General features: G+C 40.3%; 1 protein-coding gene across 1 annotated transcript in view; it reads right to left on the minus strand.

Moving 5' to 3' along the window:
• Positions 1–3,746: 3,746 nt before the first annotated feature.
• CDC40 (cell division cycle 40) overlaps positions 3,747–26,715 on the minus strand; it is a 51,068-nt gene continuing 28,099 nt past the window's right edge. The window contains exons 4-15 of the mRNA XM_083176905.1: positions 23,344–23,427; positions 22,211–22,350; positions 22,032–22,128; positions 21,451–21,590; positions 19,931–20,005; positions 19,463–19,508; positions 18,959–19,060; positions 17,206–17,321; positions 14,008–14,141; positions 12,632–12,708; positions 5,092–5,236; positions 3,747–4,512 (exon numbers count right to left, since the gene is read on the minus strand). Of these exons, the coding sequence (XP_083033031.1) occupies positions 4,335–4,512; positions 5,092–5,236; positions 12,632–12,708; positions 14,008–14,141; positions 17,206–17,321; positions 18,959–19,060; positions 19,463–19,508; positions 19,931–20,005; positions 21,451–21,590; positions 22,032–22,128; positions 22,211–22,350; positions 23,344–23,427 (1,334 nt within the window). The 3' untranslated portion in view covers positions 3,747–4,334. The remainder of the gene's footprint in view (positions 4,513–5,091; positions 5,237–12,631; positions 12,709–14,007; positions 14,142–17,205; positions 17,322–18,958; positions 19,061–19,462; positions 19,509–19,930; positions 20,006–21,450; positions 21,591–22,031; positions 22,129–22,210; positions 22,351–23,343; positions 23,428–26,715) is intronic.

Raw genomic sequence — 26,715 nt, forward strand, 5'->3', positions numbered from 1 at the left:
CTCCGGCTTTTCAGAGAATAGGATAAAATTCTGCACAGTAAATCACTGCATGTAATTCGATACCACCCCTATGTGGTAAAAAAAAAAAAAAAAAAAAAACTTCGCCAGTGAGAGAGATTGAATGTATCAGGGAATCGTTACTGATGAGATACTGCTGTTTACCAGAAGGACCAGAGGAATTAGGGAAATCTCATCCGTTAGGAAATGTTTCCCCTGTAATGTGAGTGACTGCATCTGAAAGCTTGTATTGCATGACTAAATATTTATAGCAGCCCATCTGCATCACAAAAAGCAAGGTTTTTTTTTTTAGATATTTATTTTATTTACACAATGGTATGGAATACTTCCGATATATATTGTACACCACCTGCATCGCAAGGCAAGCAGGGACTTCGGAGTTACTAATTAGAGCTGCTTCTATTATCATAAGGATTTTATGGACATTTTATGATATACTCAGAACCTGTTGAACATGTATCAGAGACAATGGGCCAGATGTATCAAGCTTCAAAAAGTGATAGAAGCTGATTAGCTGGCTGTTTATCACTCTCCGTTTTAATGGTCATGTTACAAACTGGATTTAAAAAATATGACAGGTAGAGGAGTTGGCTGGCTGTTAATCACTCTCCACTTTATCACTTTTTGAAGCATAGTATATGGTCACCTTAATTATACATTTCTTCACGGTTCACTTTGTTTAGCAATGCTCCTACTACCTCTGGACTACACTGAGCAAAATGTACTGAAACAGGGATCCATATGCTTCCCATATGACAATGGGCCTGATTCAGCTACACACAGCTGAACAAAACATGTTGCACTGCAGGCGGGGTCGATTTAAATATTTAGATTTGGGTGGGGTTATATATTTTCTGTGCAGGGTAAATACAGACTGCTTTATGTTTACACTGCAATTTAGATTTCAGTTTCAACACACCCCACCCAAATCTAACGCTGCACGTTATATCAGCCCCACCTGCAGCGTAACATGGTGCGGGTTCGGTATTGGTTATCCAAAACATGTGACAGCTGAAAGCAAATCGGGAAAATCTGAACTTGCGCTAATTTTGGTGTTAAGAACCAAGTAAATCAGAACTGCACATCTCTACTTTTTTGATTTGCTAACAGAGCTGAAACATGCCCAATGGCCACTTGTACCATTTGTACCACTTGGTCATTTGTTGACCGCAAATGTGCAGTTGCTGGCCCCAGAAGCATAAGTTAAAGAGATCATATTACACATAGGCCCTCATTCTGGTTGACTCGCACAGCTGTGAATTAGGCACCAATGAGAGTCCACCAAACGCCGCCCAGCCCCCTCGCACACCACGGTCCCCCACAGGCAGGCAAATTGATGTTTTGCATATGCATTGATTCACAGCCTTGCGTGTGGGGACAAAATCATTAGATGGTCGCAATCATCAAATTATTTTGCAAGCGCTCGCAGATCTGAGACACCTCTGTGGTGTCTCAGATCTGCGGGCACCCTGTGCGGGAAGCTGACATCCACTGACATCAGCTGCCCGCCTATTGGGGAATTACCATGAGAACAAGAAGGGGTGTGGTGGCGCTTTAATAAAAAGAGTCACCATCAGGGCGCTTGTGAACAATTTTTTTTTTTTATTATATAAAAATATGTATATATCTAAATATAGATGAATTAATATTATAATTAGGTTTTCAATTTAGCTGCAGTTTTTTTAGTGCACAAGTGTATGTACACTATAGCTAACCCAATCTTGGGCACACTTATGTGTGTCAAGTTAGGTAGCCTGAAAGATACAGAAACAAACAAAATTAAGAATACACTTTCACACAGATACATTTTGGAAATGATGGTTTTGTATAGCATCAATATTTATTAGAATAAATAAAAGTTTTATTAAGGTGGCCACCTGTCGAAGTCCATTTTTCCCCAGCATATAATTTCCATAATTAGGATTTTAACCATGCCCACCACATCAATATAGTCTGAGATAAATATTATTTTATCTCATAAGTCAGGAAAATATTGCATATTAATTTACATATTTTATCTGATATGTCATGTTTGGTCTTAAACTGATTGGAATAATAGTAGCCATCAGATGACAGTTATTAGAACTCCATATCACGTTGCACTCACAGTTTATAAGTTATAAGTTTATATTATAGTTTTCAAAATCTTTGAAAAGCCCCCATTGCTAGGGGCGAAACGCGTTAGAGGAAGCCCCAGCCAGAGACACCTTGGAGAATTCACTTGCAAAGCAGTCTACACTCTGAAAAAGTCGAAACACCTGCGCCAAACATCAACATTTCCGGCGCCAGCCCCTCCAGCGGCATTGAGACCTCCTAAGTATACGGGTGACGGTACAGAGACATTTCCAGCCCCAGCCGGGAGATTAGGAGATCAGCACGGACCCCTCCATCGCAGGTCCGCAACTCCCGAGCACTCCCACTGACTACCGCAGCCCTTGTGAGAGAAGTGCTGCCGCTAACAACAGCTATCAGTGAGAGGGCAAGAGCAAAGACCCGATCACCATCCAAGTCGGTCCGCTCCCCTCCCCGGAGGGACACTCAACACCACTCACCACCCGGAGCCGCAGCGCACAGAGGCGCAGGTGAGAAACGCCTAATTGGCATTTGTAACTGATCAGACTGTGTTACCTTTCAAGTATTTCTACTTACAGCCGTTAAACTTGTTGAAAATTATAAATACAAAGACTCTCTATCACTGTTCCAGTGACAAGTTATCATCCAAGGTGTCCTTGTATTCCGATCAAAGTGGATTAATAATATTTTAAGCTATACTGCATTTTTATTGATTTTCTTTTTATTGTGTGTAACATTATTGTTGTATTCTAAGGTGGCCACCTTAATAAAACTTTTAAATATTCTAATAAATATTGATGCTATACAAAAACCATAATTTCCAAAATTAATCTGTGTGAAGGTGTATTCTTACAAGGTGCCAGATAAACAGCGCAGTTTTTCCAAATTTTGCTTATTACCATGAGAACGCCCAGCATTTTCATGGGAACGTCCATTAAACATTGGAGGTTCCCATGGGCACATCCCCTGGCCCACCACCCCATGCCCGGTTGTGTGTGGGCGGCCTGCAAATAATGTATTTTGCCATGGCCACTCGCATACAGCATCTGCACATGCGCATAAATGACACTGCATGCGCAGTCGCAAACAATCGCTCCCCTTGAAATTAGAATAACCCCCATAATTTCTTAATGCCACAATCAGTAGTTAATTATTGAGATTTACTGCCACATTATATCTCAATTAGAGAATGAAAACATAGACCCCCCATCAAATAAATGTATGTATGTAACACATCACAGGCCGGGTACATACTTATCTGACCTGTCTGCAGACCGCCTTATCCACCAACCAAGGTACAAATTCTGGTAAGCATACAGGCTTACAGATCATCAACTTAATGCATCTTCACTGACATCACAACTGGGCAAGTGTCTGAATCAGCACCGGCTATCACTGCATCAAGTGTAGGAGCAGTCGGTGAGTCAACTGTACAAAAGGCCAGATGTGTATATGCATTGACTGCTACAGGGCCAACATGATAGATCTGTGAATGAGGTCTTTCAGACATATTGTGTAACACATCCACCACATACGCAAATGATACAGAGTGGATGATATACTGACCAGTGTGTACCCAGCATTACTCTTTATATAATCCCATGTGGTAGTGAATTGTAAAGGCATATAAAACCAAAATACAGGACTGAATACAGTTTAAAATAGCAATTTAAAATTTTTATTTTGACTTATAAAAAAAAAGGTTTCTGTACACAAAAGGCTGTTCTGACCAAATCTGGGGACACTTTGTTCCAGCTTTAATATACACACATCCATATGAAGAACAGACCCCCATAAAATAGGATCCTGCCGATGAAGGTACATTTGAACGCAATTACAGGTGGACCCACAACACACAAGGCATTGAAAAGATTTGTTTAGTCAATACTTTGAAAATATACAGTGCCCAGATTCTGGTGATTTAAAAAAAAAAAAAAAAATTCATAAATATACAACAGTCAAAAGACATCCCAAATACCCATAAGAACATAAATAGATGATTTGTGATATTTAATAGCATGGGCAGCTGTCTACATACTGGTGCTTTCTGAGATGAAACATGAAAAACACCATAGGTCATCCTTAAATCCATGTCATTATGTGCTTTCAGTTTGAATGGCAGTCTGATTGTTACAGGGATTCTCCCAGTGTACGCTGCAGTCATGAGAATGGCCACAAAGGTTCATTATCCATTAAATAGAATGGCTTCTCTTTGTCCAGAAAAGGCACTTGGGCTTCAGCTTTTAGTCCCACAGTTTAATGAGGCCATCCCATCCACAGGTTATCACTTTAGATGTTTCATGTGGATGCCACACGGCGCCTATACAAACTTTATCGTGAGCCTTCAGCCTACTGTACAATTTCGTTGTTTTCCAGTCCCAGATGTTCAGCTTCCCATCAGCATCACCGGACACGACATAACTGGAAAATAATAACACCATAAACTTCTCGACTTTGAACATCATATTTAACCGGCAAACCGCTACTTAATCCATTTGGTCTTTGGTGGTTACGCCTCAGAAAATGCACCATTTGCTGCAATCTGACAGCATTACTAACAAATAGCAAAGAGTCCTGTTGTAAACTAACAAACAGCCAACCAGCTCCTAACTGCCATGTTAAAGGGGCTGGGTTTTAAAGCTTGGTGCATCTGGCCCTATATGTTATCATTGGCCAATATCTAAAAAAAAAAAAATCCTGTGACCTAACAAAATATGATTTGTCATTATCAGATTTATTACCATTTTATTTATATATCGCACACATATTCCGCTCAACTTCACAGATAATATTTGGCCACTCACATTAGTCCTTCCCCCAGTGGAGCATACAATCTATATTTCCTACCATATGTACATGCACACATATTCACACTACGGGTAATTTTGTTGGGTGCCAATTATCCTACTAGTATATTGTTAAATTGTAAAACCCTAAATTATCTGTCATTCTCTTCCCCCATTATGTTCCACCACGCCTGATCTTATATATTACGCTCACCTCATGTCTGGTGAAAAGTCAACTTGACAAGCATAGCCTGCCACCATATGACCCTTGAAAATCTTCTTTTTATTCAATCTGAATCGGTTTTGTGCACCAAATATTAATATTTGATTATCCATTGACTGACACGCCAACCATTTACCTGGGAATAAATATGGAAAATAGTTAATAAATGTAAACATGCCACTAAATAATATAGCATCAAATATTTTATGGTGGAGAAAATCTATTTAAACCAAGCATGTACAACCTGTGGCCCTTCAGATGTTATGAAACTACACATCCCAACATGCCTTGCCATAGTTTTGCTATTAGGGAATGCTAAAACTATGTCAAGGCATGCTGGGATGTGCAGTTTCACAATAGCTGGAGGGCCGCAGGTTGGACATGCTGGATTTAAACCTTCTTCTGTCATCAAGATACCACTAGATTGTGTTGGGAGAGAAGGAGCAATGCGGAGACCCAAGGAAGGATGACAAAATATGACTATCCCACCTTGTATTTTCATGAAATTCTACCCAAACTCAAATAAAAAAAGATTGAGAAAACCAAAAAGGAAAAAAAAAAAAAAATGGAAGAAAATAATAATTGAGGTTAAGCTTTTCTTTCTTTTTTTTTATCTTTATTGGTATTTATAACATATACAAAAGACAAAGATCAACATATACCTTAACAATTCTTCATCTTAATATTTACAGTTGAAAATTACAAACTAGACTTATTAAAAGCATCCAGACATCTTTCTCCTTGGTCGTTTTCTTAAGTTCATTGTTTAACGTGGATAAGGTGCATGGTACCCTTTTAGGTTCTATAGGATATTCATCCATTTTTCCCATCAGTTGTCTATCCTAAACAGACTCATTTTGCCCAGTATCCAACAGCCTAGTTGCCTTAGCCTACCTAATTTACTTTATTTAGTGCATAGTGTATCCATACGCGCTTTTACATTCTAGTGATATGTGTGAGATCTATCTGTCACATTATTCTTGACCTACTAATTTACTTTATTTAATGACATACATATCCCCTTTTACAATCTATTAAGACCTATAAGGTCTATCTATCGTGTTATTCTTCCTATATTCTTTTGTGCAACCTGTCGGTATTTATCGTCACACACGTCCATTCCTTTCAATACATTTATCTATTATTTAACTCATTAGTGCAATATTATTTAATGTGTATTCTAGTGTTGAGGCTATCCCCCAAACCGTAAGGGATATTTCCCTTATTTCCTTGAGGGTACCCCTCATCCATCGTTACATTCACCGTTAGTGCTTATAGCCTTACTTTATCGTGTGATACTGAGAATAGTACCATTCCCCCCAAATATCATAAAATTTAGTACCTTGCCTTCTTAAAATAAAGATGTGTTTTTCGTGCTCCATAGTGCAATTAACCACATTTATCCACTCTTTAATACCAGGCCCTTTATGCGCCATCCATGAGCGGGCAGTTATAAGTTTGGCTATCGCGCATAAGTTGGTCGCTAACTGTCTCTGAACTGATGACATCTGGTTTTCTGGCCATATCCCTAGTATAAAGCCTAAGGGGTGTAAACACTGGGCAGGAACTCCCAGATTTTTAAGGACCTCCCCGACTCCATACCAGAATTCCTTCACCTGTCTACAATTCCAAAGAAGGTGCCAAAAACTGCACGGTCGACCACTATTCCCCTCCCTACATTTGGGACATCGACCGCATTTATTTTTGGAGAATATACATATTCTTTCAGGAGTCAGATATATCCGATGGGTAATATTAAAATGTACCTGTTGGATCCTACTCGAGTTAGTGGCAGAACTCTGAGACGCCAATGCCCTCTTCCATTGTTCTAAAGTTAGGTCCGGGATATCATTAGACCATTTTAATAGTAGCCCCTCCATTTCCTCGCACTGAGTCATTTCCATGATAAATCTATAACATTTGGATACCACCTTCCCTGTGCCCAATTTACTTAGGTATTTTTTAGCCGGGGATTCAAGAATCTGTTGGACATTATCTCTATTGTATTGACTAAGCTCCTACACTCCTCATTTGTAAGAATCTGTAGAACATACTCTGTGGAAGATGGAATTCCTCCAACAGTTTAACAAAGGATTTAATAAGATTACCCTCATATATTTGTCCAATGGAGTTTATATTATACTGCTTCCAGACCCTGGAGCCTTGATGCAAACTGAGTTGTTTCAATGGGTCTAATGAAAATGTGGGTTTCGGGATCAACCCCATCATAATCCATTTCCCTATTTATCCATCTCCAGATTTTCATTGCCTGTTTTATCATAGGGGGAACCCCTCTACCATTTCCCGCCGTTAATATTGCCTGGATTGGAGTAAGTCCTGGGGCTGCCCTTCTTATAAACTCCTTCAGTTCTACCGAGGCCTCATCCATCCTAATCCATGCCCGCAGATGGGCAAGTTGTGCTGCATAGTAATAAATTTTGAAGTTGGGCAGTGCCATCCCTCCTCTTCTCCGCTCTCTAGTTAATGTGTCTAGTTTAACTCGGGGGGTTTTTATTTTTCCAAATAAGTGAGGAAATTACACTGTTTATCCGATTGAACACCTCATTAGAGATAAAAGCAGGGGCCTGCTGAAGTACATACAGAAATATCGGCAATATTTACATTTTTACTAGATTAACCCTTCCAAGCATTGTCAATGGGAGTTTAGCCCAGTTTTTACATTTCATTTTTAACCATGCTATTAAAGGGTCAATATTATCTATTACAAATTCATTGGGATCTTTAGAGAACATGACCCCAAAATATTTGAACCTATCCACCATGGACAGACCTTCATAGTTATCACATTCACAGCTCCCCTCTCTTCGGGCTACAAGCAAATGTGACTTATTCCGATTCACCACTAGTCCGGAATATCACCCAAACTCCTCAATGCAGTTCACCGCTAATGGTAAATCCCTTTCATACTCTATAGAGCCCACCAGGAGATCATCCGCATACAGGGATACCATATGGGTCATGTGCCCCAATTCACCTCTACTCTCTCCCATCGCCGCTCTTAATTTACAAGCTACTGGCTCAATTGCTATTGCGAAGAGGAGAGGGGGCACCCCCTGTCTAGTGCCTCAATTCAATTGGAAAGAATTCATAATATATCCATTAACTAGGATTCTAGCCCTTGGATTCTGATACAGGAGGAACACCCATCTTGTGAACTCAGGGCCAAAACATAAGGAACGCACAACACATCTCAAATACATCCATTCCACCGAATGAAAGGCCTTATTTGCGTCAAAAGACGCGATTACAAAATTATTACCCATAATATCCACTGTTTGCATAAAGGTGAAGACTCTGCGTATGTTAATAGCTGTGGAATTCCCCTTCATAAATCCTGTTTGATCGGTATGTACTATCTTCCCGATTACTCCGCCCAATCTAGTCGCCAGTATCTTTACGAAAATTTTGGCATCGGCAGTAATCAGGGAGATTGGCCTGTAGGAGTCTACAATGTGGGGTCCTTATCAGCTTTGGGTATAACCGTAATTATTGATTCCGTCATGGAGTCCGTCAGTCTCCCTTCTAAATCCATACTCTGGAGAAAGTGCAGCAGCCTGGGAGCAATTACACCACTGTATTGCTTATAGATTTCTTCTGGGAGACCATTAATTCCAGTAGCTTTGCCCATCGAAAGGCCCCAATTGCCAGCTGCACCTCCTCGAGAGTAATAGGTGAATCCAACAAATCACAGCTTTCTTGTGATAATTTAGGTATACCCATTCCATTCATGTATTCCTCAATCTCCGCTCTACCTTTAGTGACCCTGGATTGATAAACCTCGTTATAGTGTTCAAGAAATATTGCCGCTATTTTTGATGTATTTGTCTTCAGCTCTCCTGTCCTTGAGCGGATACTAACTAATTTTTTGGGCACTTTCTACCTTAGATAAATAGGCCAGGTATTTACCGGATCTATCACTATTCATATAGATCTGGTGTGACTGCTTTAATAACAGATATTCTGTCATGACTTGAAGGTGCTCAACCCATTTCGTTGCGCCTCCAACCACTGTATCCTTGTTAACTCTGCCCTATCGAGGAGGTATTTCTGCTCTTGCGCTCTCATTTCGGACTCTAACCTAAGGTCTTTTTCACGATACTTAGATTTCATTATCGATATCTTCTTAATTAACAACCCTCTCAAATATGCCTTGAAGGTATCCCAGACACAAGTAGACTTAGTCGAGTTTATATTACTCCCAAAAAACCCATCCAACTGGGCCCCAATTCCTCAACATCACCCAACTGGGTCAACCAGGAAAGGTGAAGTCTCCAATATCTAAATCCTTGACTTATATCTAAATCTACTTGGACCAGCAGTGGAGAGTGGTCAGAGATTCCACCTGCTTTATATTCAATATGAGAGATATATTTTAGCAGACTTTTAGAGGAAAATATCAAGTTGATCCTTGAAAAGGTGCTATGCGAAGAGGAGTAGCATGAAAATTGCTGCTCATTTGGATATCTCTCTCTCCATACATCACACCATCCAATCTCTAAGATGAAATCAGCTAACCCACTCCTATTTCCAACCGGCCCTTCACCCTTTTTCCATCTGTCAAGAAGAGGATTCATGACTGCATTAAAGTCGCCCAGAAACAAAACATGATTGTCTGGACGTGATGCAACAAATTGAAGGGCCTTTTTCAATACATAGTAGGAAAATGGGGGAGGAATATAAACCGCTAAAATGGAAAACCTACTGGAGTAAATATATCCATCCAAAAATATATATCGCCCACTCGTGTTGGTAACAGATGTTATACATTGAAACAGTACATTTTTCTTAATAATTATTGATACTCCTCGAGAGGATGATGAAAATTGTGAGTGGAACGACCATCCAATCCAGGGGCGGCGTAAAGCCATCAATTTATTATCGCACAAATGAGTCTCTTGAAGACAAATTACATCTACATCTAAATTTTTACATTGTTTCATGACCAGGGCACGAGAGTACCCTCACCATCTTGGATTATAAACTTATCACATTCATATTTAACTGGATGCACATTTAAAGACAGACAACATTTAACACATATACCCCCCCTTCCACCCCCACCCTGTATAACCTACCCGTCTAGGCATACCTATTCAAGAACCTCCCCTTCCAATCTACACCCCTATTTGCTTAGGGGCAATTTACTTATCAGCCACCCTTTTCAAGGCGTGCCCAGCTCTCAGACATCCCTGTTTAATTTATCCCTTATCATTTTTATTTATTTCCTTTTTTTTTTTTCCTCCCCCACCGGGCCCACTGCTCCTTATATTATCTACCATACTAAACTGGGGCACCTATTTCTTTAGATCTCTCAATTTGTCAACCCCTACTACATATTTCTTTCAAGGTAGGCAATGGACATATACTGTATATATTACATCCAGTTTGACAGTTATTTACTGGCCAGTTGCTTTCTGCTCGGACGGATTTTATCAATCCAACAGGCTGCATCCTCTGGGGTCATAAAGAATTTTGTTTCATCGTTAAATATCACACGCAACTTTGCGGTATACAACATGGAATATTTGATGTTCAAGTCTAGCAGCCTTGCTTTTATGTCTCGGTACCCTGCCCTCTCCTTCTGATCATCATAAGAGAAGTCGGGAAAGGCTGATATTTTTTTCCCATCATATGTTAGGTCTCCCAGATTTCTTGTCAGTCTTAAAACATTGTCCCGATCCTTGGATTGCAGAATTTTCACAATCAAAGTACGTGGTGGTCCCCCTGGTATTGGCGGTCTGGTTGGAACACGATGGGCTCTTTCCACCGAGAATAAGGGTGACAGGGCCTCATTTCCCCAGACACTTTTTAAGCCAGTCCTCTATAAATTTTTCTGGTGAGGACCCCTCCACCCTCTCCTCGAAACCAACAAAACGAATCTTGTTTCTGCGCATCCTTCCTTCCATGTCCGATATTTTTGTGCGCATCTCTGTCAGTTTCTCGGATAGATGCCCCACCTGGGCTTGCATAGAACCCACCGTGTCCATAATCTCTGACACAATTTTCCACTTTGGTCATTCTTGCACAAATTTTGTGTGCGTCATCCCGAAGCAGCATGAGGTCTGCCTGTACTTTATTTATCTGTTCAGACAAACAGGATTCGCATGTATTTACGGCATCAAGTACCTGTGATAGAGTGAACTCTTTTTGTTGTTGGGAGCCACTACTTGTTTTTGTAGGGGTACTCTGTGGGGTATTTTCCTGGGATCCATTTGGACCCTGTGCCTGTGAACGGGTGTATTTATCAAGCCGTGCAGCCGTCTGGGTCATTTTCCTCATGTCTGGCTTTACTCCAACCGCACTGGGTCGCGTTTATAGTCAGTGAACAAGGGAGCTTTCTATAAACCCGGAGCTCCAAGAGAGGATTACAGCCACCTTCAGTACTTCCCCCAGGTGTACACACTTATCTTCACCACACACACTATTTCCAATTCTTTTAGAATCAGCAGGGCTGTGCTACTTTAACAGGGTGTATATTGACTGCACGTCTTCATCAGACACAATCTGCTCAGATGCTATCAGATATTATCCATCAATGTTTGACTACTGTCCCGCTCTCAAACAGTGTCTTAATCAGGATCTGACTAATGCCCCGCTTTTTAGCAATGTCACAAGCACCAAACATTCACTTTTTGATAGTGTGTGTGGACTTACCCGGACTTTTCCACATTCCACTCTTGCGGTCCATGGATTCTTCCATATATCCCCAGGGCCAGTACTGTACTTATTGGCAGAGGGTAGTAAAGCTGTGGTACTTCTTATCAGGGTCTGTTGCTGCTGCTGCCATGCAGATGCTGCTGTTCTCTGTAGGCAATTTGTTCTTGGCTGCAGTCGACCCAACACAGGACCAGCCGCTCCCCCTCTCAGTGCCCTGTGGAGTGCACCTGTGGAGTGCACCTGCGGCGCTTGTGGCGTTTTTTTTTTTTCTAGCTCCAGCGGCTCACTCCGTCCCCCAGCAGGCAGGCAGTTTATCGCTCCCTTCTTCCTTTGCGGCTCATGCTGCCCGCCGAGACCCGGCGGTGACTTCAGGCGCCGGGTGATGACGCGGTCACCACGTGCACGCTCCAGGGGCACCTGACACAGGGATGCGGCGGAGACTCAGGCGCCTGGCAGTGATGCGGTCTCCCACACACACGACGCCAGCCGCCCCGCACTCCCGTGCCCACTATGTCCAAGGTATCAGCCGGAGAGGGATAGGGGTTGTGCCGTCTACTTTATGCCGCTCATGTTGCTACATCAGTGGGGTAGGCAGGGGTGAGATTACCGGCTGGTAATAGGAACGCCGGAGAGCCAAGACATCATCCCTCACGTGCACGCCACCGTGGCCACGCCCCACGTAAAAGATTTTTCGAGGTTAAGCTTTTCAGGACCGATATCAAATGCCACCTTACAAATGGTTATCAAACTAATTAAATTTTCATGATATGTATTAAAGTGGTATTTTCACACACACAGCCTTTTTACTTTTACATTTAGTAGAGCATTACGTTTCCAGAGGCATTTTACTCACCATTAGGAGACAAGGTAACAGCAGGCATTGAATGCATACTTGGCTCTGCTATGTACTTGAAATCCACAGGAATATCCCTGCAAACAATATTGAATGAATTACCATCAGGTGATAATGGCATCACAGCAGCGCTATGAAAGCAAATATACTACTTTATCTTCTCTGGGATTTAAATGGGATGTGCTTAATAGTCCATCAAAAGGACAGGGTTGGAGCTTTCATTTAAAAGCTTCATCCATGCATTAAAGATGAACATATTTATCAATATTAAAGAACAGTAAACATTAACAGTAAATTCAAGGACAATATTATCAAGTTCACATAATAAAAGGTAAAGAATATAGTATATTTGGTAAGGTTATAGCAGAGCACAAAAAGCTCCATTTCAGTGTGAGACTGAAGGTTTTCTCCCACATTTCTGCTGTATCTAATATAAAGGAGTACCAGTACCGATATGGGCTTCTTCCTTACACTCCGCTCAAAAACACCTTTCTATGGAATGAGGAGTTTGTTGATCTGTGTATATTATCTTGAACTGGAGCTTGCTCAAGGTCAGAGTTGGCTTTGCAGTACCTAACAGTTGGCTCGTCACGTCAATCAACTGAGTTAGGGTGACTGGGACCATAGGTCTGCAATGTATAAGTTGACATCCAATAGGTGGACATCAAAACATTGACTAAAGATCAACACAAGCAAAAGGCAACACATGAAAAGGTGGACATGAGTTTTAAACAACTGTTCATGTTTTCATGCTTGAACATTAACGTGGACTCATATTGGTAATGGTAAAGTGTGCATTTCACGTGTCGACCTTTTCCACTTTGACCTTGTGTGTGTTGATCTATTGACTTCACCTAGACACAGTCTATCCTTTAATCCGCACCAGGGATATGGGTGTATCATCTATATTGCTGTAAATTCATGTTTCTTCCCTTTCTGGAGCTCTGAGCAATGTTCAACACCACAACCTATAGATTGTAAGCTTGTGAGCAGGGCCCTTATATGACTGTCTGTAAATATCATCTCCTATTGTAAAGGGCAACGGATTATATAACAAACTGTTCATAAATAAACAATGTCCTCAGATTTGTGCCCATTTATAATTTGCTTAGAATTCAGTTAGGACTTTATTTTACAAGCTTCTATTCTGCTGTAGGACCTCACACAGAGTCATCATATTAATGAAACAATGGAAGTTTATAAGCATTTTTCATTTATTTTGTACAGTAAGTTGTGGAAAAAATCTGGAATTGTTATTGTGTCCCACAATGCTTTGGGTTCAGTCTATTTCAAATTAAAACAAAATGAATTATTTTCCAAAACACCGTACATTTCACTTTCCTAATTCTAGTAGTGTGATTATACATAGGACTTACCACTCCCAAACTCTCAAGCTCTTATCATCCGAGGTGCTTACAAAACGCCTGTTCTCATCCACAAAAGTAATCGTGTTGACAGCTCCCAGATGCCGGTCATACTCTTGGACAATCTCACCACTTCGAATATCCCACTGAAAGTTTGAAAAATAGTCAGGTACTGTACAGAAGACATTGTGTCATACAGATGTGTCCCCATACAACTATTCTCAATACGACATACAGATACTCTGTAAGTGCATGTTACAATGTAGACCAATAGCATGGAGTGTAAAAGTGCACACAAAAATAAAATGTAGGAATTTAATTAGAGCAGGAAAATTTTAAGGAGATTATGTCCATTTCCATAAGTCCTGTGCTGGTTATTGTCAATTTGATATTTTTAGTAAAGTAAAGCAACACACACACACACACACAGCTATATAGTAGTCACACGTGAGAGAACAGAAATGCAAAAATGTTGTTCTAGCTGTATCCAAAGGTCAAAATCAGTGCACTTGGAGTATGATACAAACGGTGCTCATAAATAAAGGGCTTCATTATCAGCGACTTAACTTCAGGGGGTTGGTTTATTAAACCACAGATTTTTAAATCTGTCAAAGTTTTGACTTAGGTTTCATTTGCATTTACTGCTATTGTAGTTGTAAATGGAGTAGGCAAGTAGCTGTAAACCTGAGAAGTTGAAAATCTGCTCTTTAGTAAAAATACACCCCAGACAAAAAAAAAAAAACCTACCACCAATAGAGCAATATTCTAAGCCTAGTAAAGTGTTGCCAATCATCTTACAAAAGCACAACATAAAGAAATGTATTCCCCTTTTACACTAAAACAGTGACAAACCCAGATTTTGGCCCAGGCTCCAACCCAGGTGCTTCACAGCGTTTGACCCCTTTTACACTGGTTTCCCTACCCAACATAATGCCCAGGTTATTGCTTTGATGTAAAAGGGGTATTAGGTGGCGACTGAATCACACAGGACACACACACACAGCAAACCACACTGTAATAAGCGTTTAAATAATCCTCCCAGGAGCGGGACAACAATATTCTAACACTGGCCAGCACTGCGCTCCTGACTGCACAAAACAGTATTTTTATAACGCACTTGGGTACTTGTTTAGTTTCACGGCGGCAGCGGCCGTGCGTCTGAGTCCCCTTGCGGGGCTCGCTTCGCTCGCCCACGCTGCGGGCTCGGTGGCTCGCCACACTATCTAAAATCAATTCTATGCCAACGTGGATAGTAGGGGTATGAACTATCTACGTTGGCATAGAGTTAATTTCCTTTATTTTAGATAGTTTGGTGAGCGCCGCACCCGGAAGTACAAGTACCCGCACTTGTGATATGAGTAAATATTTCTATCAATACTCCAGATATTGGTGAAACAAATGAAGAAAATATAAAGTACAACAAATAGCAATTGATATGGACAATAGCTATGAGGTGCTTCTTACAGCGTCTAGATGAATACTGCAAATACCACTTTCCTACTTTGTATCAAATATTCCCCAGGTGACATTGATTGACTGAATAAAATATACTCCTGTCCTAGTATTGACCAGATGGAAGTCCCACTGATTTACATATATCAGGATGAGTTCTGCCTTGCCAAGAGCACATGTTTTAGGCTATTCACATTTTAGATGTGGTTTTATTGCCATGCACTGGCTAAAGCCATAACTGTTTTATACTCTTCATAAACAGTTTGAGCATTTACATTTAACATGCATCACTCGTTGTGAGAAACCCAGAACAAACTTTACATATAACTGGATAACTATTTAGTTGAACATATATTCTAATTAAATTTTTTGTATTCAGACATATCTATCACTCACAAATATTTTTTGCAGTTAAAAAGGAGGCTCTTAAGCTTTGTACACAATGAGCGAGATCTCAAACTGGTTGGAAGGTGGGTACTTTCAATTAGTCTGCGAATGACACAGTTTGCAGACATATCTCGCTAGCTGTGCATCAAAGCCAATGGTCGATATATTTAGGGATCTGCCTGTCAGTCAACAAGCCGTACACTTGCAGCAGGGATGGATATCAGTCAGGCAAATTTTAATGCCCACCCAGTTAAAGCCCTGACCAACACATTGAGTGGCCAATCGGTTGGTGTATATACACTTTACCTGAAACTGGCCACTCTGTTGGCGCTATGGTGGGTTTGCCCCCAAGTCGTCACCATGTGTACCCAAAACCTTTCACTATCTTACCAACTTTCAGGAGTGTATGTACCACCTCTGTATTACTTTACTTTTCCAGTCATCTGCTTTATTCAACTAATGCCGTGTTCTCACTGCTAGTGAGAAATACACGGCTTTTCCCCGGCATTGAGATGCCGGGGACTGCTGCGCTGGACCCCCGTTCTCACTGCAAGGCAAATTCCCGGGTGAAGAAGTTCCACCCGGGAATTTTCCTTTAAACACGGGTTTTTCTGCAGAGTGAATAGGTCAACCAGTGTCTGCATACCTGGATCTCAGACACGGGTAAAAAGAAGGGTTTTTGAGATCCGGGTATGTGACCCGTTCACACTGCCAAAAATCCTGTGTTAAAAGGCAAATTCCCGGGTCGACATGCTAGACCCGGGAACTTGCCTGCAGTGAGAACAGGGTTTTAATCTTTACCACTTCTTAACAATACGTTTGTCAAATTTCTAATAAACGATATGCTTTAGTTGTATTCATTTCAAGATTATCCATATAAAAAGGTACTATAGCGTATTATTCAAGGCCTCTGTTTAAGTTTTTGTTTTCATAATTTACCTAAAAGCATAGACTATTTCATATATGATAAACATCCACCATAGGTAATGAGCATTAGGCGTTCAGATTTAGCTCATTTAGCTCTCCTATTAAACTTAATCTACAGATTAGACGCATGAACAAAGCTTTAAACATGCACAGGTAACCAACATCTTCTGGTTACATAGATTAGACTTGTACATGCGGCTTACATAAACCGGATTTAAATTCATATAGCTTCAAACTCCACTCATTGGCTCAGAAAGACTTTTTAAACTAAACTGCTGCACACCATCCTGATTTAGCTCTGTACTATAGATGAAAGATATGTCCACAAGTCTACCTTCTACAGCAACTGATTGTAGGAGTTACTGTACAGCTTAAACTAAATTTTTACACCTTGAATGACATGCATTAATACCGTCCTGTAATTTCATATGCTTTAGGACTCACCTGTACTATTTTTTTATCAGACATGCCCGCAACAAACAAATTCTGCTTATCTTCGTCAGGATTGAATTTAACACAGTATGGTACTTTTCGGTTTGTAAACCTGGAAATGCACTGGCCTACAGGATGAGAAACAAGAGGTTACTAAATAAACAGGACAATTTAAAGCACACATACATTGGGGTCACCAGCAAGACCTATAAAACATTATAATAAAAGCATTGCGCATAGACTGAAAAATGAAGCTTTTAAATAAGCTAAGAGTCTGTGTACTGGGACAACTGGGGTATTACAGCATATTATTTGAAATAACTGTAGATGTTAAATGCCACCAAATACATGCCACATATTACTGACTAATTAAGCTAATTGGAAACTTCCAATTGCTTAGTTAGTCCTCATGAGAGGTACCAGTCCCAGTGAGTTTTCCTTAAAAAAAAAAAAAAAAAACACTATAAAAAATACTTTTTTCTGGGGATACACAAGCGTTGATTTCTGTAGAAATTGCTGGGGTTTATTTACCAAGATAGGAGTTCTATTGAAGATGTGCTGTTACCCAAAGCAACCAATCAGAATCTACTTCTAGAAGATAGATATAATTTGATTGGTTTCCCATAGTGACAAGCAACATCCCATCTTCAATAGAACTCCCATCTTTGTAAATAGACCCCAGCAATTTCTATAGAAATCGACACTTACTTTTTCTGAGGATACAGATGGGAAATCGATTTTCTATAGAAATAGCTGGGGTTTATTTACTAAGATGGGAGTTCTAATGAAGATGGGATGTTGCTTGTCGCTATGGGAAACCAATCAAATTATATCTATTATCATCTTCTAGAAGGTGCTAAATAAAGAAGTAGAGTGATTGGTTGCTTTGGGTAACAGCACATCTTCAATAGAACTCCCATCTTAGTAAATAAACCCTGCTGTCTTATTTCCTTTCCTCCAACTCAGTGATGGCTAACCTTGACACTCCAGCTGTTGTTGAACTACACATCCCAGCATGCCCAAATAGTAAAACTGTAGCAGGGCATGCTGGAATGTGTAGTTCAACAACAGCTGGAGTGTCAAGGTTAGCAACCACTGCTTTAACTGAATAGCAAAATTAACAAAATAAATATCCCATTCTCACTTGAGTTTAGTATAACGTTAAAACCCATTCACAATGAAGTTGTGTACAGGGCTAAGCATCTATATTGCATCATTATTATTTTTTTTTATAAATGTCCAATGTATAAAGAGGACTTTCAGGGAAGCCAAACACGAGAATCTCTGGTAAGAGAGACATATCAGAAAATAAATGCATTGGAGGAAACAGACACCACTTTCTACACTGAACACTGAATACTGCACAGCACGGAGACCCAGGCTGATTTGTCTAGTCACCGCAGAAGTGTCTTCATTTTACTGACGAGTACATTTAGTTCTAGATCACCAGCTGCTTTAACCACATTAAGAGTTGATTTATGAAGACCATGAACGCTAAAATGTTTCCATATGTATCCAGTTTGTACAACAATTGCTGTCTTTCTTACTGAAGTGCTCGCGAAAAGGACAATAGCACTAGGTTATGAAATTCTTTTTCCTAGAGATATGGGTAAATTGGTGAAAAAAACCCAGATGTTCCTCATCTAAGGAGACTCTGGCACTCCAAAACAGACATAGCAATAACAAATATTAACACCGTTTTAGTCTCTCTGTGAATTGAATAAAAAGCTCTGAGAAAATGCAGTCTACAAAGTATCAACAGTACCGGTTTCTGTGTCCCATAACTTCAGATAGCGATCATAGGCAGCACTTAGGAACTGAGTTCCAACATTATTGAAGCAGATGTCACGAACAGCTTTACTGTGCCCTAAATAACAGGAAGGAGGAAGAGAACATCTCTCAAATGGCGTTCCAAAGCACTGAATTATAATATTGAAATGACTTATTTTCAACAAGACCGATAAGGTCTTAAATAATTATGACTTAATATTTTGTCAACAAGAACTCAAGTATTGTTCTTATTTTTGCCAGTAACAATAGACAAATAACTTTAAAGAACCTTGTATAAATTTGCTGATTATAGTCCTATGTTTACAGGATAGGGATAGGATGAGCAAGGAATAAACATAGAACATCCGGTGAAAGGGCAGATAGTAACATTTAACCATTAATAAAGTGATTAGTTGCCATAACCAAAAGAGCAGAACCATTATAGAACTTGATATTATGTATTATTTGATTTCTACTGTTCCGAAGAGGTATACTGTACCTACAAATGACCGCAAACATCTTCTTTCATTGTATACTTCCCAGATCTGTAAAGAGATGACAAAATATAATGCAGGTTTTATTTCTGCAGCTTTCACAGAATAGTTAGTCAGCTTTTAAAATTAACCAAACTGAGGAAGCTTTTCCAAAATATCCTGTGTTACAGCTAAGATCTGCTTGCCAGACTGGTTATACATGTATAATAAAAAAGCATGTTTCAAAGCATCTATTAAAATGTTTGACTAAAAAACACTTCACAAGTTCTTTTAATACATGCATGTATGTATGCCAGATGTTCTCAATCTGGTGAGAGGCCACATGCCTTGTTTACCATAAAAGCGATATACAAGACCCAGAAAGTTTCCATAAATGTCTCAAAGTAACTGGGCTTGCAAGGCCACCTGCCAATGCAGACAAGTAAGATTTCAATTTGGAGGTGTATAATTGGAAACGTTGCACAATTACTGACCTTAATCTTGCAATCCATCGAACTAGACAGCAGTAAATGGCCGGAGAGGGGAAATAATCTTACAGCACTGACACCCTGAAAAAAAGCAGAGTTTACCTTAAAAAGGTGCATCAAACGCTAAATGCAGATTTACAACCACCTGATTATCAAATATGCAGCATCAGATATACTATTTCAGTATAAAAAGGAAGAAAACAGTAACAAGCGAATCTACCATATTACAGAAGCAGAATAAATATGTAAAAAAGTACAGAAAGCATAAATATAGAAAATAACTAAAGACTTTGTGGTTCTGACTGAAATGCATGTATGGACGGTGACTGTTACAACAGAGCAGATACATCCACATATCTTGAAACTCAGAACATGCATTTGGGCAGAATGGAGGTATAGCAGAGATAGTGTAAACGCCCCCAATACACTAGTGTGCCACTTCCCCAAGGGGAGAAGCTGCATGCGATTTCCCCTGAACAGCCTGGCAGCTTCCCAGGTGGAAGGACTGCAAACAATACACTGTATGCAGTCCTTTTGCATACGATGTATCGTAAAGATCCGTAAAAAACATGTCAATGTTAACTGTTTGCTTGTGTCAATGTCGACCATTTATAGGTGTTGACCTAGTAACTGTCGGCCATAAGGAGTCGACCAACTATACCATATCCCTTTTTCTATAGGATTCTAGACCACCTAGCTGGTGCACTCATTACACACTGACATTATAAAAGATCCACAGGTGGAGCTAATTACTTCACTTGTGATTCTGTGAAAAGACATGGAAAACATTAACTGTTGGACTGGCGTTGGCTACCCCGGATCTTTAGAATAAGCGTCTAAGGCAGTGGTAGCCAACCCTAGCCCTCGAGAGCTACCAACAGTTCACATTTTCCAGACAACCTAGCTGCTGCACAGCTGCACTCATTACTCACTGACACATTTTAAAAGATACACAGATGGAGCTAATTAGCTCACTTGTGATTCTGTGAGGAGACCTGCAAAACATGCACTGTTGGTAGCTCTCGAGGACTAGGGTTGGCTACCCCAGGTCTAAAGGTGCCCCATACACTAGTATAAGGTATTTACTGCCTCCAACATGCAGTAAGAACTGTATCACTGTAGACCACACTGTAGCTACTGGGCTCAGGACAAATAAAAAAAAAAAACCAACAACTCTAATTGGTGTTCAAAGGCTAAAATGCACATTTACTACCATAAAAAAAAATATTTTAGCAAATGTTTTTTTTAACCTATGATTCAGATAGATCTTAAAATCACCCTTTTAGTAAATATACCCCTGTGTGAGCAAGATTGCCAGATCTATAGTTTTCACATTTTTCCTGACTGACTTTCTTGTATAGTAATGACTATAAGGAACTGCCACTATAATCCTCTAAGTAACTGGAGTATATCCAGCAGCTGTGATTAATAGTTCTGTTAGTGACCCTTTTGGATTTGAAACAGTGAATACAAAAAAAGAAATACAATAAAAATCATAATGTAGTGAGTGTGAATGTTGGGCTTACCTTTGTGTGCCCAGACCAAACATGAATCTGTTTCTTGGGAAGATAACATTTATCTGGCAATTCTGTGGAGCGCAGATTGACATCCACATCTTGAGGAATGTGAAGATAAGATCTGCCTTGGTAGTCATACATTTCTTTAACTTAAAGAGAAAAAAAGTGCATTCTTATTGTTTTACAGTGTGACATGTTACACTTCATTTACATTAACAGCAATGCCTGTACAAATGCCTGCACAACTCAGAGGACTGTGCTCATTTGAAATTCTAAAGTATACCCGGAGAATGAGACACATGGTGACACAAACGCTCTGCAAGTCAGGAGGTAGGGAGCCGCATGTAAACCCTACACCCCCGATATGGCATTGCTTTTAATATGATGCGTTTCACACAAACTCCAATAATACTGGATGAAACAGATTACATAACGCATCACATGCATTAGGTGTGTAATAGGCTCCTACAGTGATGCTTAAAACAGAAGTACCGTATTAATAACAAATTACTCAAACTCACTTTCTACATGGTCTAGACAAATATCTTTGTTTATAAATAATATAAATCCAAAGATTGAACATGACATACCATGCAGTATGGTCTTCTCATCTGCAGGTTTCTCCTCCTCCGGTTTGCCTCTCTTTTGTCTCTTTGCAGTTATCTCATCCAGTTCCTTCTGTTCTTCCTACAAAAAAAAAAAAATATGTTATTTCAGATTGCCTGTGTTTTCCCCCAAACAGTTTACCAGATGCCTGCTAAATATTTACCTCTGATGGTTTGGCAACATCTTTCTCATCAATATATTTTGCCCATGGGCCAAGGAAACCATCTATATTGGAGGCATCAGATCCTTTCACTTTTCTCCTTTTATCATTTTTCTTCTGACCAGTTTCAAAAACAGTTAATCCTAAATGTGTGATGGGGACATGCAAAAGAATATAGTGTTCCACTGAACATTTACAGGAATATAATACAGGGGATGACCTACTATAATGGCCATGTAACAACGAAAATATTATATATGAAAAATTACCATACATCTTAACTGTAGTTCAACATTGAAATTCCGTTCCTTTCGCACTATTTTGTTAGTATGGCTATACACCACCACAGGAATAACAAAGATGACCACACTGTACTAAATGTAAAGCAAAGGATAGATATATATATATATCTATCTATATCTATATAGATATATATATATATATATATATATATATATATATATAGATATATTTAAAAAAAAAGATACTCCGAGGTGCTGTGATTCAAAAAAGTTTGGGAACCACGGTCCTAACCACACACTACTCCTCCGCTACTCCCCATTATAAGTACACTGATAAGGATACACAGAGTGCTCACTTCCACTCCACTTGTGTGGATATTTTAAACGGAGAGGTGGGGGTACTCATAAAGGAGAAGCCTAATTAAGGGATGCGTGAGAAAAAAGGTTGGGAACCGCTGTCATAGGACTCAACTTGAATCACAACTGCAGCAGGATTAGTCTACTCTAATATATGCCTCCTGCTGCATTACAATACAGAGCTATCACTGCTATTTCCAACCTTTCTGGATGACCCCCTATGAGATCTTACATGCATCCAGGGCTTAAAATGGACCTGGAGAGATTGTGGAACTAATTTCCCCATGGATAATGTTAGGTTTACTTTTCCTAATATTAGTTTCTATTTTGGGATGCTGTTTAGTCTTCAATTCACAGTTGGCCTACACATTCAAAACATGATCTCTTTAGTTGAAGTGGTGCTGGTTAGCAGTCAATATGGCCGTTATGTTACAGTAATGAATCAGTTGTGGAGGCCAAATGGAAGGAGTGGTGTCAGGAGCTCTGAAATAAAAATATCCTGTAAAATTCCACAGTATGTTCTGCACAGCGTCTTACCTTTGTTCTTTTCAGCATCATCCACCGAGCCAATATATTTGGTGGCAGGTTCCTGTACATTTAAGGATGGATCTAGTGCATAGCCTGGTGAATAAAATGGCATAGTTTTAAATGAAGTACTTTTTCAACAATCATGTATGCTGTACCATGTTGTTGCAATACCTAGCAATAATACTATGACTGGTATATTTTAGAAAGCAGACAAATTAAAAAGTATCTTGCTATACTTTCCTGCTAAAAAAAATAAAACTCTGGACTTAACAGGAGCATGGAAGCAATGTAAATCATATCAATGCAGTCTTCGCAAGCCAATTTCATAGTAGAAATGTGAACAACCTGAAAATAAATATGATTTATGTGGATCATCTATGCTGAATTTCCCCATTTCAATGACCATTAACACCTATTGGTGACCATCGATTATCAGCAAACCATTGGGAAATTAGGAAAATCTGCACGTCAAAAACCCTGGAATACAAAATATTAGATTTCCCCAATGTTGGGGAATAAAGAATTGCCCCAATCTATTGCAGATTTATGGGGCTTATTACAGTCTACAAAGAATATGTGAGTAAACGAAATAAAAGAGAATATTCAACTGGCCCAATAAGCTTTCAGGAAAAAAAAGGTGGTTTATCGCGCCTTCTGACCGATGTTTAGCTTCAGGCAATTCAATTAAATTCACACCAAAAAAAGTTTTCAGGCAAACAACTAGAAGAGTTCTCTCAATCACTGCCAGCCCTCCTCGTCACCATATTCAATGCTGCAGGGGCTCGCTGCACCTGATGGCTATTTTTAACCCCTTCAGCAGTCGCCGGGGGATGGCGGCAGGCATGGAGATGGAGGCCTCCATCCTGTGTTGGAATGTGTGTGTGTGTGTGTGTGTGTGTGGGGGGGGGGGGAGACGACAGGCAGCACAAGCTGTCCCCCCCCCCCCCCCCCCCGGGAGAGCTGGAAGGACACCTTGGAGGGAGCCGCGGCACCAGTCCTGCTCCCCGCCTGCGAATGTGTAAAAAAAAAAATAATAATTTAGAAAGTAAGCACATGAATAAAAATAGCATGCCCCGTCATAGATAAAATTACTGATTTTTTTACACCCCCCAAAAACTAAAAAATAACCCTTTATTTGAAAAGATCACATTCCAGTTCACCTTAAAAAAATGTCAAATGCAAAACGGTGAATCATGGCGAAAATAATGCTAAAAGCGAATCCCAGTGAAAACCCCATTGAAATACACCAGCGAATTGCAGCGAGCATGAAACTGAGAACTGGCCGGCATTCACTGCTCGCTTTTGGCGTGAACATTGAATAGGGTGAATCAGATTTTCGGTGAAAAAGATTCACCGCAAGGACTGAAAACAGACCGATTCGCCGGGAAAAAAACCCCCAGTGAACCGGGAGCATTGAATACTGCCCATTATTGGAGGGAACTCCCATTAGTTGAGGGATTTGCCACATCTTCTAGTCCCCAGGTTAAGAGCCCCAAGCTATTCAGATACAAATGAGAGTAAAGGTGGGCACACACGGAACAATGTCGGAAGCGTTCCGTTATCGTTAACGAGTGTATCAAATCGTTCATCGTGCGTACACACAGAACGATTTGATACACTTGACAAAATATTTGTCTATGATCTTCCTGCATGCAGGAAAGGTCATATACCATCGTATTTCTAATCTCAGTCAGTGACTCAAGGAGTCTGAAAAGTCTGTTGAATTGTCTGTTATTTTAGACTCCTCTCATCATTTTGTGCCTCCACAATGCTGCAATGTATGTGCTGTCTACACATGTGATGTGATGACCTTCTGCAGTAACTTGCTGGGGTCCTGTCATTGTTTTTGTTGTCTGATGGGGTCCCAGTGCAAAAAAGGTATTTTTGTAAGAATTTACCGTTCTAATCCCTTTCTCTGATATGGTCCTGGTGACACAGCTCAACATTGGGATGTAGGAGGGTCCAAAGGAGCCAGGCACCTATCCTAAAGCTTTTAGAGGGTAGGCTCCTCCCCTACTGCATCCCGGACTCTTCAGTTCAATCTTTCAAAGTCACTGGAATACATTAACTCAGTACAAACGCCTGCACATATTATATGCACATTTTTCAACACTAACTTTTAACCATATAACATGAATCATCATGAACACTGGCATACTTACTGAGCTTAAGGGAGGGATCGCTGTGTCACCAGGACCATATCAGAGAAAGGGATTCGAACGGTAAGTTCTTACAAAAATCCCTTTTTCTCTTTCAATGGTCCTGGTGACACAGCTCAACATTGGGACGTTCCAGAGCCGGTCCTTTGGGTGGGTACGCTCAGGTCTGCAGCTCTCATCACTGCTCGCCCGAATGATGCGTCCTCCAACGCGAACTCATGGAACCTATAGAATTTGGCAAATGTATGAACAGATGACCAAGTGGCAGCCCTGCAAACCTGCTCAGCTGTTGCATCATGTCGAACCGCCCAAGAGGTGGCAACCGACCTGGTGGTATGCGCATTAATCCTGGCCGGTACAGGCCTACCAACTTTAGTATATGCAAACACTATAACAGAACGCAACCACCTAGCAATGGTCTGCTTAGAAGCAGGCCAACCAATTTTGTGTATGTCATACAACACTAGCAAGGTATCAGTCTTTCTGACACTCTTAACTCTGTCCACATAAATGCGTAAGGCACGCACAACATCCAAATTCCTCAATTTGTCCCTTTTTCTTGAACCCTCTGGGGGTTGGAACACAGGCAGAACTATCTCCTGATTTAGATGGAAAGTAGAGACTACTTTAGGTAAAAACTGGGGTACCGTCCGAAGAACCGCCCTATCATCGTGAAATATCAGGAAAGGAGACTTGCATGACAATGCTCCCAACTCTGACACCCTCTTTGCTGACGCCACTGCCAACAAAAATACCAGTTTCCATGTAAGGAACTTAAGGTCAGCCGACCTTAATGGTTCAAAAGGTGCCTTCTGGAGACATTCCAAAACCAGAGATAAGTCCCATGGTGCTACTGGTTGTTTGTAGGGAGGTTTCAACCGAGACACCCCGTGTAGGAAGGTCTGTACTTCCGGCAATAATGCAATCCTTTTCTGGAAGTAAATGGACAAGGCCGAGATTTGCACCTTTATAGACTGAAGGCTTAACCCAGAGGAAAAACCATCCTGCAAAAACATCTTTGTCAATTTAAAGCGTGATGTATGTGACTTCTGTCTCTCACACCATCGAATATAGGTCTTCAAGACCCTATAATAATTTGCCGAAGACACTGACTTTCTGGCTTTTATCATGGTGTTAACCACCGCCTCTGAGAATCCTTTATTCCTTAAAATGGCGGTTTCAACAGCCAGGCCGTCAAAATTAATCGAGCTGAATCCAGATG

Source organism: Crinia signifera, chromosome 3 (assembly GCF_055691185.1).
Source record: "Crinia signifera chromosome 3, ASM5569118v1, whole genome shotgun sequence".
Taxonomy (NCBI): Eukaryota; Metazoa; Chordata; class Amphibia; order Anura; family Myobatrachidae; genus Crinia; species Crinia signifera.